General features: G+C 44.4%; 1 protein-coding gene and 1 long non-coding RNA gene across 2 annotated transcripts in view; one reads left to right on the top strand and one right to left on the bottom strand.

Moving 5' to 3' along the window:
* RAB4A (RAB4A, member RAS oncogene family) overlaps positions 1–15,965 on the top strand; it is a 45,469-nt gene extending 29,504 nt beyond the window's left edge. Inside the window, exons 4-8 of the mRNA XM_042961262.1 lie at positions 2,378–2,440; positions 4,215–4,369; positions 5,608–5,703; positions 9,977–10,113; positions 14,238–15,965. Of these exons, the coding sequence (XP_042817196.1) occupies positions 2,378–2,440; positions 4,215–4,369; positions 5,608–5,703; positions 9,977–10,092 (430 nt within the window). The 3' untranslated portion in view covers positions 10,093–10,113; positions 14,238–15,965. The remainder of the gene's footprint in view (positions 1–2,377; positions 2,441–4,214; positions 4,370–5,607; positions 5,704–9,976; positions 10,114–14,237) is intronic.
* LOC122232125 lies at positions 10,127–15,067 on the bottom strand. The gene is made up of 3 exons (XR_006209487.1): positions 14,981–15,067; positions 13,089–13,169; positions 10,127–10,218 (listed from the first exon to the last, which is right to left on the bottom strand). It is a non-coding gene; the product is annotated as an uncharacterized LOC122232125 (long non-coding RNA).
* Positions 15,966–16,181: the final 216 nt, after the last annotated feature.

Genomic DNA, 16,181 nt, shown 5'->3' with positions numbered 1-16,181 from the left:
ATGTCTGCTAGTTTCTGGAAACTAAAATAGAAAAGAGTTGCCTCCGTGTATGTGGAGAAGAGGCCTCCCTCCAGTCCGAGAGGCGGCCCCAGGAAGCACTCACAATGCGGCCCTTCCCACGCTGCACCTGTCCGCCAGGTCTCCAAGCATATGCCCTGCAGAGCGCGGTCGACGGGTAGAAAGGAGAAGCCTCAAGCTATCTGTGTGCCTTTGGAGTTTAAGAGCCAAAAAATACATTCAAAAATAGCTGCCCTTTTCAAAGTATCAAACTAATCATGAGTCATCTTGTTTGTTTTTGATAAGTTCCCCAGTTTCCTTTTTGCCCTAAAGATAGGCACTGTTCTGTGATGTGTATTTTCGGACACCAAACGGGGGGTTTTCCACACCTGTTCTCCAGTTTTCCGATACCAACTCGGTGTCCAACAATTCAACTCCAATTCTGACTCTCTCTGGAGTCAGCATCCGACCCCACAGGCTAAGGGGTCCCACAGACCTGCTCCCACTTCATACACTAGTCCTAAATTAGGTGCCCAGGCCATCCTCCCTTCTGCCCAGCAAAATACAAATTCACAGGTTCCCACAACACATCCCCCAGGTTCAGTAATTTGTTAGAACAGCTCACAGAACTTAGGAAAGCACTGCATTCACTGTCACCAGTTTATTATAAAGGATACAACCCAGGAACAGCCAAGAGATGCATTGGGCAGTGTATGTGGGAATTGGGTGCTGAGCTCCCAGGCCCTCTCCGGGTGCTCTGCCCTCTCTGCCCCTGCAAGTGATCATGAACTCAGAAGCGCTCTGAACCCTATCATTTAGGGGTTCTTACGGAGGTGTCGGTAGGTGAACACGGTTGATTCAATCATCGACCGTTGGCAGTTGAGGTCCATTTCCGGCGTCTGAGCACAGGAAGCCTTGTAGGTGTTGACGAGGAATTTGGTTGCTCAGGAAAATGGACCAAGGGGCACGCGTGGTAGTGGGTGGCTGCAGGGATCCAGGCGGAGACCGGTGGTTTGGGTTAGGATGGCCCTGCTGAAGCTGGAAGAGCATGGGCGACACAGGAGACGTCAGTTAGCGAGCCAAGACCTACTGGTGGGTCCAGTGTGGAGAAGGTTGAGGATAAAAGCAGAGTTTTCTGGCTGATGAACAGAGGGGCGGTGGCGTTCCCCACCCCCCAAACCAGAATGGACGTGGCGGGTAGGAGCCAAGACGTCCTGTCTTGTAAATGTTAAGTGTGACGTGTTCATTAGGCAGTCACGAGGGGGCGTTGGGGCAGCAGCCGGATCTTCCAGAAGTAGCCCGAGCCGCAGATTACTCTCGGGTCAAGGTGTGACTAGAAGAGAGAACCCGGGACTGAGCCCCAGCTCCGAGGAACTCTGGTACAAACAGGGCAGGCTGGCTCGCGAGAGTGTGACCCCGAGCTGGAGGAGGAGAAGCGGCCAGTGAGGGAGGAGAGCGGGGCGGCTGGTTCAGGGAGGGGTGACGCGGGGTTGGAGGGATGAGGACCCAGAAATGCCGCCGGACTCGGAGACGCGGAGGAGCGGACACGGACGCCAGAGCAGTGGTGAAGAGAAGGAAACAGCTGCTGGGGACAACTGCTTTGGAGGAATTGGGGTGCAGAGAGGAACAAACAGCGGGACGGTAGCCGAAAGGACTGCGCCGCACGTCTTGCTGTTCAAGATGGGACGTAGCGGAGCACGTTTTATGTTGCTGATGGGGGGTGGAATCGAACAGAGAAGGAGAGGCTGATACTACTGGGGAGAAAATGTGTTACTGAGAGAAAATAATCCTGAGGACCGTGAGAACGGATAAGATGTGTCAGAGGCACTCAGTTGGCATAGGCGAAGCGGCCTTTCCTTGTTAGGAGCGGGGAGGGGAAAAGAAGGTGAGTACGGGGGCGGTGGGGGCAGTGGCTTCCCGGTTGGAAGATGTAGTGGATTCCCACCCGAGGACTTCCCTTTTCCCGGGAAAAGAGGGGGGCAGCTACGCAGGGCCATGGAGAAGGCCTGAAACTCCCCAGAGGAAGCAGGGCAGGAGTGCTGGGTGCTGAGCGCCCGCCTAGGGGTTCTGATGGCTCCCTAAGACGCTTTGCCCCTCCTTGTAAGTTCAGAGCCGATCTTGGGTGCTGGGGGAGAGCTTCATCTACCTGTTAGGAAATGTCATCGTTGTCTCAGCCGCACGTCCCCCCACCTCCCCAGCATTTCTGTGACGTGATTTCAGACAGGCGAGCCCGTCGTGCGCTCGCTCAGATGTCTGCATCATTTCTGTTTTAATGCAACACCTGTCCCCGCGTGGTGGTCTGCAAAGCAAAAATAGGTGACAGTGTTCAGTGGGAGAGGATCTTGATTGGCCGGAAGTAAGAGTAGTGTAACTCTTTCAGGTCTGTGACGAGAAGTTATTACAGAGGTGCCGCGGGAGCACTCCTCGTCTACGACATCACCAGGTAACGTGACCCCTCCCGCCCCAGTCCCCACCCCCGGTAGAAGAGGCAGCCCTGCTCCCCGGAGCCTGGTCTTGCCAAAGCGCACCTGCGTGCAGTGTGTGCTTTGTGCCTGGGCTTCTGGAATCCCCTCGGCCCCTTCATCCGGGGCTTTAGAGGTGTCTGAGCCAGCCACTGCTGCCCCTTTGCCATGTAAGGAAATGCATCAGTGAGGTTTTAGATAAAGCATCCCCAGCGGTTCATTATGTTTCTTAGCTTGATGCTTTGACACATTCCTCAAGGTTCCCAAAGTGAATGTTTAGGTGTGGTAAATTATTAGAAGTCATCGATGTCGACGAAGGGTGAGGGCCCAGGCTCTGGGCTCTGACCGCCTGGGTTCGCATGCAGCTCTGGGCGGCTAGCTGGGTGGTCCTCGGGGAGGGTGCCGTAGCGTCTGGACTTCAATGTCCTGGTCCGTTACAGGGAGCGCTGATAATTGCGTAAGACTTGGGAGGTTTGCAGCTGGTTAAATCGGTTGGTGTAAGGCTCTTGGCACATCATAAGGATCTGAGTGCACTGTCACCCACATATCACGAATTAAATTAGAAATTTGGTTCCTTGGTCTCACTTGCCCCATCTCGAGGGCTCAGTAGCCTCATGGGACTGGTGGCTGCTGAATTGGACGGTACGGATTATAGAACATTCTTGTCCTTGCAGAAGTCCCATCAGACAGCACTGATCTCAGTGTGTGCCGGCACCACCTTAACGTTTATTTATTTTTGACACAGAGAGAGACAGAGCATGAATGGGGGAGGGTCAGAGAGAGAGGGAGACACAGAACCGGAAACAGGCTCCAGGCTCTGAGCCATCAGCCCAGAGCCTGACGCGGGGCTCGAACTCACGAACCGCGAGATCATGACCTGAGCCGAAGTCGGCCGCTTAACCGACTGAGCCACCCAGGCGCCCCCGGCACCACCTTAAAAATGTCATCTATACCCTATCATCTGGCAGCTCTTTCCGGTAGGAACTTGCCCAAAGAGTGTCACCTTGCTGCTGTGACACCCAGTCTGTATGTTCGGAAGGAGGCACGCTGGCAATGAGGTGGCAGCTCCTGGCCCGGCCCTGCCGCACTCGCTCAGGCAGTGAAAGGCTCAGCTTGCCAACTGCAAAGTCATCAGGCTAAGTAATCTGCCCGCAGGGCAGATGTGTCCCTGAATGTATCCGGACAGAAGACGGCAGATGGCGGAGCTGGTCCTGGAGTCCGACGGACCCAGTCAAGTCCTGGCTCCGCCACTGGCTGCTTGTGTGACTTTGGGCAACTTAATTAATCTCTCCGGGCCTCAGGTTTCTCATGGAAAAGGGAGGTAGAGTTTATGCACAGAGTCTTTATAAAGAATGTGATAAATTCCTACAAAGTACGAGCATGCCGCACGGACCTGCTACATGATAGCAGCTACCTGTTAGGACTTGCTTCCCCACGTTGCACACAACTGAGCCTAGAGCTAAGAGCTCAATAAATATTAGCAAAATGAATAAAGGAACTTCTGTTTCCTTTTGCACCGATTGGGCAAAAACAAATAGCAAAGTATCTGACTTGCTGTCACCATTTTTCTGGAAGAAAAACAAACAAACCCTATGGCGTGGTGTGTAATTGAGCGTTCAGGTTACCTGAGTAACCTTAAAGGTTGTTGACCTTACCCTGACATGTTTAAAAGCAGTGTGAGTAGTGTGAATGATTGGAAAGAGTTGCTAGTTTTATAAAAAACATGTATTATTTTCACAATCTTATATTATGCAGCCGAGAAACCTACAATGCGCTTACTAATTGGTTAACAGATGCCAGAATGCTAGCGAGTCAGAACATTGTGATCATCCTCTGTGGGAACAAGAAGGACCTGGACGCAGATCGTGAAGTTACTTTCTTAGAAGCCTCCAGATTTGCTCAAGAAAATGGCAAGTGACCTTTTACTTGATACTACCGCTTTTCAAATGGGTGGATCTGGGGGTAACAACATTGCTTTGGGTTTACCGTATCTACTGAAATTTTAGGATTAAGCCGTACTTAAGAAATGTGAGATCTCCTGTGGTTTTTAGTAAATTTAGACTTACTTAACCTATTTTCACTGTATTCTGCCCACCAGGTTACGATGAGGATAAAAGCAAATGTGCAAATACTGTGTAATGACCTTTCAGTCCAAGGTCTTTGAACAGCCCAGGCTTTGGTCTAAAGTGAAATTTATAATATTAATTTTTAAAGGCCCTAATCAGGTGATGTCCTGTCCTTTTTCTCCCCCCCCCCCCCCTAATGTAATTTGGAGCTAAGTTGGTAAAATGTTAGATCTAAATAGAAGAGGAAGCAGTGGAAGAGATACTAGGCTTATTGGCTTTATTTTAGTTACATTAAATTAAAGTCATTTGGTTCTAGATGCCCTTGAAACCTCTATGATTTTCCCTACAGAACACCAGAGAGCGACACTTAAAATTAATGGTTGCTTATAGATCACAAAACGATCAGAATTTAGACATTTTAAATAATTTTTAGAACCAGTCAAGAACTAAAATATCCTAGCGCCAATTGTCCCTTGGAGTCTAGGACTACCAAATTACACTCTTACAGATTGGTGTTGTGCTAAGAAAATAAGCATGGGAGAAGAACCTAAGCCATCGTGAGTTTGGAAAGAAACCATTTAGAAATACAGAAGCAAGGCGAGCCGGCCTCCCCACTGGGGTAGTAAGCGCCCCGGTGGATACGAAGAGTATTAATTCATAGAAGGCCTCTTCGCCGTCAGAATGACAAGCTGCCGTGTAGTCCCTTCCAAAATGAAAGAAAAACCTTTCGGTTGTATCCATGGTGACATGAAGAATATTTGGAGGATCTCCATCTCGTGTCGACAGCTGGGCCTTCTCTAGCAGCCTGCTTCCTTACCAAACGCTGGAGCTCGCACAGTCTCTCCAGTAGACTTAAGTGCTAACACAAGGTGTCTCCCGCTTTTCAGGAAAGCGTAGATGTCTTCTAACATTTAAAAAGCCGTATTTACATTTATTGATTTTATTTGCAGAAATATGTGGTTCCTAAGTAATAAATTCCTTTTTTGCCTGCTGTTCGAAGAGAATTCTGAACAGGCTGTCCGTTATTGAATTGTGATCGTCCTCTAAACATGGCTTCGTGTTTTGTTTGATGTCACTTTTAGAGCTGATGTTCTTGGAAACAAGTGCACTAACGGGGGAGAATGTGGAAGAGGCCTTTGTACAATGTGCAAGAAAAATACTTAACAAAATTGAATCAGGTAAAAAGTTTTCCATCAATAAACTTTTCTTCAGCGTATTTTACTGTCTAGCCCAGTAGTATCACCTTTTAGTTTTCCAGGAGTGATTTAGTCCAGGAGTGTTCTCTCTACATCCGCCAACCTAAAATTGCCACTTACGGTTTTGAAGGCGTTGTGCACATGGCTGAGGTGAAACCCCACCCTTGTTCATAGTGGCTTCCATGGCCCACTGGTGACAGAGGATGGGCAGTCGGGGCCTCAGTGGGTGTTGGCTTTCAGAACCCCGGCCTTTTTGGGATCCATCGCTTCGAGGAGGAAGATTGGAGCTCTGTTCGCTCTCTGACCACAGCTCACTAGCCCTGCTGGGCCACGGTCATGTGGCGTGATGGTGGACCGCCTGCGTGAGGTTAAGGAAGTTATGGGTACATGCACGATGTTGGTACTTGAAGCTTGTACCTCGTGGATAGTTTATTTCTGAAGCTAACTGAGCGTGCTTCGGTAGTAACGTGTCTCATTATTTTGTTGTATTTGTCGCTTCAGTAAAAATGAGTTTAAAATAACCTCGGGCTCCGGGGTGGCTCTGCCAGTTGAGTGTCCGACTTTGGCTCAAGTCATGGTCTCACGGTTCGTGAATTCGAGCCCTGCTTGCGTTCTCTGCTCTCGGTGCAGAGCCTGCTTCAGATCCTCTGTCTCCCTCTCCTCGCCTGCTTGCACACACTCTCTCTCTTTCTCTCTCCCAAAAATAAACAGTTTTTTAAAAAAACATAAAAAAATAAAATAACCCTTGTTTAGGCAGCCGACAAAATAGTATGTAGTTGTCATTATTAAAGTTGAGTTTTATTAAGATACCGAAATTATATGTAGATGTTCGCTTTTTAATTGATTCACTCAAATATCTGAAGGTTGGTTCTTTGTCAGGTGCTAGGATACAAAAACGAATTAATCACAACCTTTGCCCTCAAGAAACTGTCTTTCATGAGACACATCAAAAGAATTACAATACGGTGTGGAGGATACAATAATTGGGAGGCGCATAGAATCCTGGGGTCGCACAGAGAAGGGGAACCTGCCCAGCCAGGTCGCGGAGGTGGTGTCCCTCCAAGAGGAGGTGATAACCGAGCCCAGTCTTTCGAAATGTAGGAATGAGCCAGCCTAGGGAGTGGAGAGGAGGGTAGTCCAGCAGAAGGGACAGCAGGAGTTGAGACTAGCAGAAAATGACCGCAAAGTTGAAATCACTAGAACAGAGAGACTACAGTGGGGGGGTCGCAGAGGAGAAGGTTGGAGAGAGGCACCCGCCAGGCCAGTGATTCTCATCAAGGATCTGGAACTTTGTCCTGTGGGTTACTGAGTCTCACCTCTGGCTGTCCACTAGAGTCACCTGGGACACGAAAATTCAGATCCCAGGCCCCACCTCTTGAGATGCTGATTAATTGGGCTGAAGCATAGTCTGGGCATCAGCATTTCTAAAAGCCCTCGTATGTGATTGACTCTAGCGCTCCTCCAGGATTGAGAACCACGGCTGTACGGGATGGGAAGCTATTCAGGGATGGGAGCAGCGAGTGGTAAGGTCAGGTCGGGACCTGAGATACATCATGCATGTAGGCGGCCACGTCGAGGACAGAGTGAAAGAACAGGACTAGAGACCGGGAGAGCAATTAAGGCATTTTTGAGTAATCCAAGTAAAATATGACTGATTAAAGCTTTAAGGAGGATGTGGAAGTAACGATAAGGAGATATAGATGAATCTAAGAAATATTTTGGTAGCAGCGTCATGTGACTCCAACGCTAAATAGTAGGGCAGTTGGTTTTGGGGTGAGGGGGGCGGTGAGGCGGTGGGGTCAGGAAGGCATGAGGAGCCAAGGATAACTAGATGTCACACTTGGGTAACTCGGTAAAGAGATGTCATTAAGCCAGAGGATAAGCAGGCTCAAGGGCATGAAGGGGAGTCCGTTTCAGATGGGTTCCCTTTGCAGTGCCACTGGCACAACAAGCACGTGCAGTTACAAGCTCTGGGGAGAGGTCTGGGCTGCCGGTATCCATTTGGGAGTCATCAGTACGTAGGAGTAGTCGAAACTACGGAAGGAACGTGATCATCCGAGAGCAGTTGAGAGTGAGAAAAGCAGTGATCAAAAGCAGAGCCTTGGAGACCGAGAGAGAAGAGGAGGAACCTACAAAAGAGAAGGAAATGGTCAGAGATGTCTGGAAAGAACCAGGGGAAAGTGGGTATCATCTCAGCCCAAACACTAAGCGAGTCAAAGACTTGTTCGCGATCGAGTGAGATGGAGACCGGTCTGATAAGCTAAGAACTAAGCTAAGAAATAGCCACAGGGGTGGGTAATAGGAAGTCACTGATCATCTTCATCAAGAACAGCTCCAGCAGAATTATGAAAATAGAAGACAGCAAATGAGGAACAAAGAGGAAGTGAGAAAGCAGAGTGAGTTTTGATTCCTCTCTTGAGGAAGAAGGTACTGGTATGGTAGGGTACAAAGGGGTAAAGAGGTTTCGGTGATGGAAGACATTTTAGCATTTCTAAGTGCCGAGAGAACATGAGGTAGAAAGTAAAGGAGAGGAGGTAGGGAGAGGGCATGACAGAGAAAGTAGGGCACTGGGTGAGGTAGTGGGAGAGGGGGTCGAGGGCCCAGATACAAGAGAGGGACACTTCATCCTTCTGGATTTTCTTGATCTGAAAACAGAATATTTTTTCTTTACGAAATTTGGCACAAAAACTGTTACTTTTAAAGACTCTATAACATACATTGTTATTAAAATTGACTTGGTGTTGAGTGTTGCCAAGCTCAGCCTGAGGTTTTATTTAATTACCTTGCCGCCTTAATACTGCATCCATGAATATAGTACACATAAGTTGACTCATATAAAACTTTCAAGGTCTATTTCTTCTGAGATCCTCAAAATCATAATTATGTCTAGGTGAAAGAATATAAAGATATTAGTTAAAATTTTTCAGCAGTATTTTTAAAATACGGTTCAAAAGCCATCATTTCCTCCTCTTTTTTTTTTCTTTTTTTACACAAAAGTTAGCCTGCTATAAATTCTGCTGCATCTTGCTTTTTGTACTTAACTAGATCTACGGATGATTACAAATCAGCGTACAGAGACTTCCCTATACATACATATGCTAAGGTACATATGCATAAGGTATTTTGTGTGCACATGTAATATTCAGTTGTCTGTGTTGCCATAATGTATTTAACCAGTCTACTTTGGACATTTGCTGTCACAGATAATACTGCAGTAAATAACCTTTTATATTCTCGTTTCGCATGTGCGGAGTGTGTGTGTAGGATAAGTTCCCAGGAGTGGAATTGCCAGGTCAAAGAACCTAAGCATTTGGATATTAGGTCGAGGCTGTCACATTCCTGCTATATATGAGGAATGGAGCCCCACTCTAATGAATAGAAGTGCTTATTGCACTAAAGCCACGCCCACGGGGGATAGTACCACACTTGGGTTCGTACCATTCTGGTAAGTAGGCAGTGGTCTCCTTGTAGTTTAATTTGAAATTAATTTAGTTTTGTGTACATACTGCGTTCACATAATTCCAAATTCAAAAAATACAAAAGAGGATACAGTGAAAGTCTCCCTCCACACCCCTTGCGCGGCCCCTAGCCATCTAAAACTCCTTCTTTTTTTTTTTTTTTTTAACGTTTATTTATTTTTGAGACAGAGAGAGACAACGCATGAATGGGGAGGGTCAGAGAGAGGGAGACACAGAATCTGAAACAGGCTCCAGACTCTGAGCCATCAGCACAGAGCCCGACGCGGGGCTCGAACTCACGGACAGCAAGATCATGACCTGAGCCGAAGTCGGCCGCTTAACCGACTGAGCCACCCAGGCGCCCCTAAAACTCCTTCTTAAAGCCAGCCGTTATTATCACTTCTTTATATATCCTTCCAAAGGTATTTTTATGCCCATGCAAGAAAATGTGTATATGGTTTTACTCCTTTATTCAAAACATTGGGGTTTTTTTTTAATGTTTATTTATTTATTTTGAGAGAGTGTGAATGGTGGAGGGACAGGGAGAGAGGGAGTGAGAATCCCAAGCAGGCTCCACACTGTCAGTACAGAGCCCGGTGCAGGGCTCAAACTCATAAACCGTGAGATCACGACTGGAGCCAAAATCAAGAGTCAGATGGTCAACTGACTGAGCCACCCAGACCCCCCTCAAAACACTGTTTACACAGTGTTCTGCAGTTTGCTTTTTTCACTGAATATATCTGGGGCACCACAGAAACATAAAAACTTCTTTTAAAGAAGACTTGCTTGGTCCTCAGGTGAGCTGGACCCAGAAAGAATGGGCTCTGGTATTCAGTACGGAGATGCTGCCTTGAGACAGCTGAGGTCACCACGTCGCGCACAGGCCCCAAGTGCTCAGGAGTGTGGTTGTTAAAAGCAGCACGGGAGTGCACAGGTAGGTGCTCACATCACAGCATCTTGGCTGACACAACCTTGTACTCTTCGTTACTTGGGCGTTCTATACATGCTTAGCTGTAAAGGTTGCTGTCGCTTTTTGCAGCTACGTTGAAATGGAGAGGTGATTGTATCATTAAAATTAGGTGTTTTCAACAACAGCGTTGAAACATTCTTCTCAAGCTCACATGGAACATTCACCAAGATAGACAACATTCGGAGCTATAAAACACACCTCAACAAATTTAAAAGAATAGAAATTACACAGTGTCTTCTCTTAGACCACAATGGAATTGAACTAGAAATCAATAACAGAGAGATAACTGGAAAATCCAAAATCTGTGGAGGTTAAACAGCACAGTTTTAAATAACTCGTGGGTCAAGGAAGAAATCTCAAGAGGAACTTAAACACATTTGGAATTAAATGAAAATCAAAACTGCTTATCAAAATGTGGAATGTGGTGTAAGCATTGTTAGAGGGAAATTTATAGCATTGAATGGATAATTAGAAAAGAAGAAAGATCTAAAAATCCGTCATCTAAGTGTCCACCATCAGCAACTGGAAAAAGAAGAGCAAATTAAATTCAAAGTAGGCAGAAGAAATAATAAGAACTAGAGCAGAAATCAATGAGATTCAAACCAAGAAATCAATAGAGAAAAATGAACAAAATCAAAGCTGATTTATTGAAAAAGATCAATACAATCAATAACCTTGTAGCCAGGCTAATTAAGAAAAAAGAGAGACATAAATTACTAATATCAGAGATGAAAGAGGGGAATCACTGCAGATCCTATGGACATGAAAAGGATAGTAAAAGAACACTATGCCCACAAGTTTGATAATACAGGTGAAACAGACCAATTCCTTGAAAGACCTATTTGCCAAAACCCAAGAAAAAAAAATAGACAATTTGACTAAGTCTACATCTATTAAAGAAACTGAACCAATGATTAATAATCTTCGAAAATAGAAAACACCAGGCCCAGATGGGTTCACTGGTGAGTTCTACCATTTAAGGAAGAAATTACACCATTTCTCTACAATCTCTTCCACAGGACAGAAGCAGATGGAATACTTGCTACTCGTTCTACGAGACCAGCGTTACCCTAATTCCAAAACCAGACAAAGACATGACAAGAAAACTACAGACCAGTATCTCTCATGAATATAGATGCAAAAATCCTCAATAAAATTTTAGCAAATCCAGCCAACACTGTACAAAAAGAATTCTATGCCACTTCCAAGTGGGATTTATCCCAGGTATGCCAGGCTGGTTCAACATTCCAAAATCAGTTAATGTAATCCATCACATCCATGGGCTAAAGAAGAAAAATCACCCGATCACATCAAGAGAAAAATCATTTGACAAAATCCGACACCCATTCATGATGAAAATTCTCAGTAAACTACGAATAGAGGGGAATTTCCTCAACGTGGGGAAGAGTATCTATAGAAAACTGCTAACATCATTAAACTTGAAGCTTTCCAATTCATAACAAGACACAAGGAAGGATGTCTCCGCTCACCGCTCCTTTTCAGCATCATCCTGGAAGTTCTAGCTCATGCAGTAAGACAAAAAAGGAAATAAAAAGTACACAGATAGGGAAGGAAGAAATTAATGTCTTTGTCCACAGATAACATGGTTATCTATGTGGAAAATCCAAAAGAATCCACAAGCTCCTACGCAAGCGGTTATACGGCAAGGCTATATGGCAAGATACAAGGTTAATAGACAAAACTCAATCACTTCTCTATATACCAGCAATGAACAAGTGCAGTTTGAAATTAAAAACACAATACTGTGTATATTAGCATTCAAGAAAAGGAAATATTCGGGTCTAATTCTAACAAAATACATATAAGATCTATATTAGGAAAAACCAAAGTGATTCTAAAGTTGACACGGAGTGACAGAAGACCCAGAACAAGCAGCACTGTATTGAAGGAGAAGAACAAAGCTGGACAACCATAGATCCTGGACTTCAAGACACTATTCAGCCATAGTCGTCCAGACAGTTTGGTATTGATGAAAGCATGAACAAAGAGATCAGTGAACCAGAACAGAGAGCTCAGAAATACACCCACGTCAATATAGTCAGCTGATCTTTGATGCAAAGATGGTCCTTTCAACAGACGGTGCTAGAACAAGTGGCTAGCCACGTGCAAAAAAAAAAAAAAAAAAAAAGACTTTAGACACCACACACACACACACACACACACACACACACACTCCTACCCCTTACCCCCCTTTTCGCAAAGATTAAATCAAAATGGATTACAAACCTAAATGTAAAACATAAAACTATAAAACTCCTACAGGATAACGTAGGGGAAAAACCTAGGTGATCTTCAGTGTAATGATGACTTTTTAGATACAGCACCAAAGGCACCATCCACGAAAGAACCAGTCAATAAGCTGGGTTTCATTACAAAACTTGTGCTCTAGGAAAGACACCAAGAGAGTGAGAAGACAAGCCACAGACTGGGAGAAAATATTTCTGAAAGACATCTAGTTAAGGATTGTTATCCAAATAATACAAAGAACCCTTAAAACTTAACAGAAAACAACCCAGTTTATAAATGGGCCAAAGACCTTAGCAGACACCTCACCAAAGACGACGTACCATAGATGTCAGTGAGTATACGACAAGATCGTGCACATCATATGTCATCAGGGAAATGCAGATTAAAACAACAATGAGGTACCACCACAGCATACTTACTAGAATGGCCAAAATAAAAGACGCGCACAACACCAGATGCTAGCGAGGACGTGGAGCGGGAGAACTGTCATACGTCCCTACTGGGGATGCAAAATGGTCCGGCCGCTTTGGAAGACAGCGCGGCAGCTCTTAGAAGACTAAACATTCTCCTACGATGTGATCCGGCAGTCTCACTTCTTGGTATTTACCCAGAGGAGTTGAAAACACAAAAATCTGCACGTGAACGCTTAAAGCAGCCTTATTCATAATTACCAAAACTTGGAAACAAGTGAGATGTCCTTCAGCAAATGGATCACTGAACTATGGTACATCCAGGCAATGGACAATTCAGCGCTAAAGAAAAAACAAAACAAAACAAAAACTCTCAAACCATGAAAAGGCTACATATACTGTATGCTTCCAACAAGATGACATTCTGGAAAAGGCAAAACTATGAAGATAATTAAAAGATCAGGGGTTGGGGTTGGGAGGGATGAATAGGCAGGGCCTAGAGGATATTTGGGGCAGTGAAAATACTCTCTATGATACTGTAACGATGGATACGTTTCATTATATATTTGTCCAAACCCATACAATGTACAGCATCGAGTTAACCGTAGTGTAAATAATGGACTCGGGGGGATGACGATATGTCAGTGCAGCTTCATCCCTGGTAACAAATGTTCCACTCTGGTCTGGGATGCTGATCACGGGTGAGGCTCTGCATGTATGAGGGGCAGCGGGTATTTGGGAAACTGGGAAATCTATGAACTTTCCCCTCACTTTTGTCGTGAACCTCAAACTGCTCCCAAAAAGTAAAATCTTAGTAAGAAGAAAGTCCTAAAGCAACCGCTACAATAACATGATGAAGAGTTTTGGCTCATTAACCAACTTGGGAATGAGAAGGAAATAAACACATAATTAATCTAAATAACCAAAAAGAAGGCAGAAAGAGGAAAGGGAGAGTAAGGAACAGATCAGACAAACAGAAAACAAATAGGAAATGGTAGATTAAACTCTACAAATTAAAAAAAAATGTTCTGCTTAAAAGAATGTAAACTTTAGGCTCTTAGAAAGAAAGGAAGGGTGGTCGTTGATGGGAGTAATTGAGATAGAGATTCTTCTGCCTTTGTATCAATACGGAGACTTTTTTGGGTTAAGTGAAGTCTAAATGTGTCTGTTGCTAAAATAGGCTTTTTTTAAATAAAATTTGCAAGTAGAGATCGTAGCTTCGTAAAGCTTCCCTTTTCCCATTTACCACAGTGGACTTTTTTATGCACCTGCAACATCATCTAACAGGTGTACGTGACGTTTAAGTGGAGTAGGAAGATCTGTCCACCAAGTCCCTATGGGACTTTAAGCTGTATTTGCCTGCACGTTTATAGTTATGCGGATTTCTAAATTGTTCTTCATATTTTTTAGGTGTTCAGGTGTTATTTGGGGCACAGTTGTCGGAGCTTGAAGAAGAAGTTTTTTACCACCGTCTTTTTCTACTTTATACAGAAGTAGATATTCCTGCGAAGAAGAATTCATTTGGGGTGATATGCAAGCTAGTAGATGTGGCACAGCAAATGATATAATAAATCTCATTAAATGGACAGTTACCGTTAGAGGTATACATGTATGTAAAAATTTTCTGGTCCATATTTTCCCTTTCATCTTTGGTTTAAATCCTCACTGTGTGCTGTATATAGACTCTTACTCAATACGTCTCCACGGCATGGTATCTGATGTAGGATCTGATAGAACGTTGCTCCCAGTGCAGTCTAAAATTTTATTTTTCTTAATCGTCTGAACTAAAACCTGTCGATGGCGAGTGTACTTTGATCATCCTGTCAGCTACATTGCACAGTTGGTTATATTGATGACCCCGGTATTCGAAGACTCTGGCATTGACGGCCAGTGAGATGCTTCTTTACTTCCCATTTGCCACGGTCCACAAAGTGTTTACGTAACCCACACTTGAAATACTAGACCAGTAGTTACTCAGACACGGAAATAAAATGGGAAATGGGAGTTTTTCCACGAACTTGACGCTTTCCAGCACTCTGTTGATTTTACAGCACCTTCGTCCAGATCGATTCAGGAAGCGTAGCCAGAGTACCTGCTGTGTTTTAGGCACTGTGATCAGCACTAAGGATTCTGTTACCTTTACCCAGACTTACCAGGAAATCGATTCTGCTTTCGGCTGTTGGTAAATGCGACGGACGGTATAACTGGGGCCGCTCACCTGTTCCCCGTTTGCTGCTCTGTCTGGTCTCCCTGCTGGAAAACACTGTTCGTTACTGTGCTTTTCCTAGGATTCGGTGTATGACGTCACTGCCTCTTTTTTAAGTCTTTTATTGTTTTGTGTTCATTTTAAGGAAACCCACTAAATCAAGTTAATATTAAAGGAATACCACTCATCAAGAAATTTCTGTATAGCTTTTGCTGAATACTGAAATGCCTTACTACGGTTATCAAGTTGACATGTTTTTAATTCACATAAGGTATATCGAAGTGTAAAATATATTGTATTACAAAGACTTGTTCTAATATTTTAAAATGTCGATGCAAAAAACATATAATAGAACTTTTCTTTAAAGTTGAAATACAGTATTATTTAAGGCCAAAAGGTTAAAAAGCATTCTTCACCTTATATATGTTCTTTCACTGTGACTTTTCGCTGCAGACTGATTGGTGGGTTTCACTGCCTTTCAGTTAGAAGCTGCCTACTGCTTTTGTTGTTTTATTTAATCAACAGAGCACAGTGGCACTAGAAACTCTGGGAGGTGACTTGGGTAAAAAGATCAGTATGTATCTGTTTTAGGCGTCTTAATTTTGCTTTTTTTTTTTTATTATTGCCTGGAATATTTTTGTTTTGAAAAGTCAGAAAATGAAGTAAGTTTTCAGACTGAACTACTACATGGACCTCGCTGGAAGAATGTTCGATTCGGCATCTCATTTATGATAGTTCTGCAGGCTGCTCATTTTTGAACAGCTCTTTGCATGGGATAGGAGCATGTCTGTTCTGCCACATCGCTTGATTCAAAAGCAAGAATTTTTAAAATAAGATGTTAACTTGGTTTACAAATGAGCCTATTAATTAAACCACAGGTACTGCATATAATTCCACATCGTTTGACCAATAAAAGTTGCTGGAGAACCAAACCATGGTGGTTCTTAATAAAGGCCTTTCAGGAAAAATGAAGAAGGGAGATAATTTAGTATATTGGTCAGTGGAGTGTTTTCCAACGCCCTCAACCAGTTCTCTGATTCTCCAGAGGTACGAGGGGGCGGCCTACAATTCAGTTCCAATATTCTATACCTAGAGATAGCATCAGATCCCACAGGTTACGGGCTTCGTCTGCCCCACCCCAGCGCGCA

Source organism: Panthera tigris, chromosome D2 (assembly GCF_018350195.1).
Source record: "Panthera tigris isolate Pti1 chromosome D2, P.tigris_Pti1_mat1.1, whole genome shotgun sequence".
NCBI lineage: Eukaryota > Metazoa > Chordata > Mammalia > Carnivora > Felidae > Panthera > Panthera tigris.
Note: the sequence above shows the minus strand (reverse complement) of the source record. Positions and strands in the feature narration are given on the sequence as shown.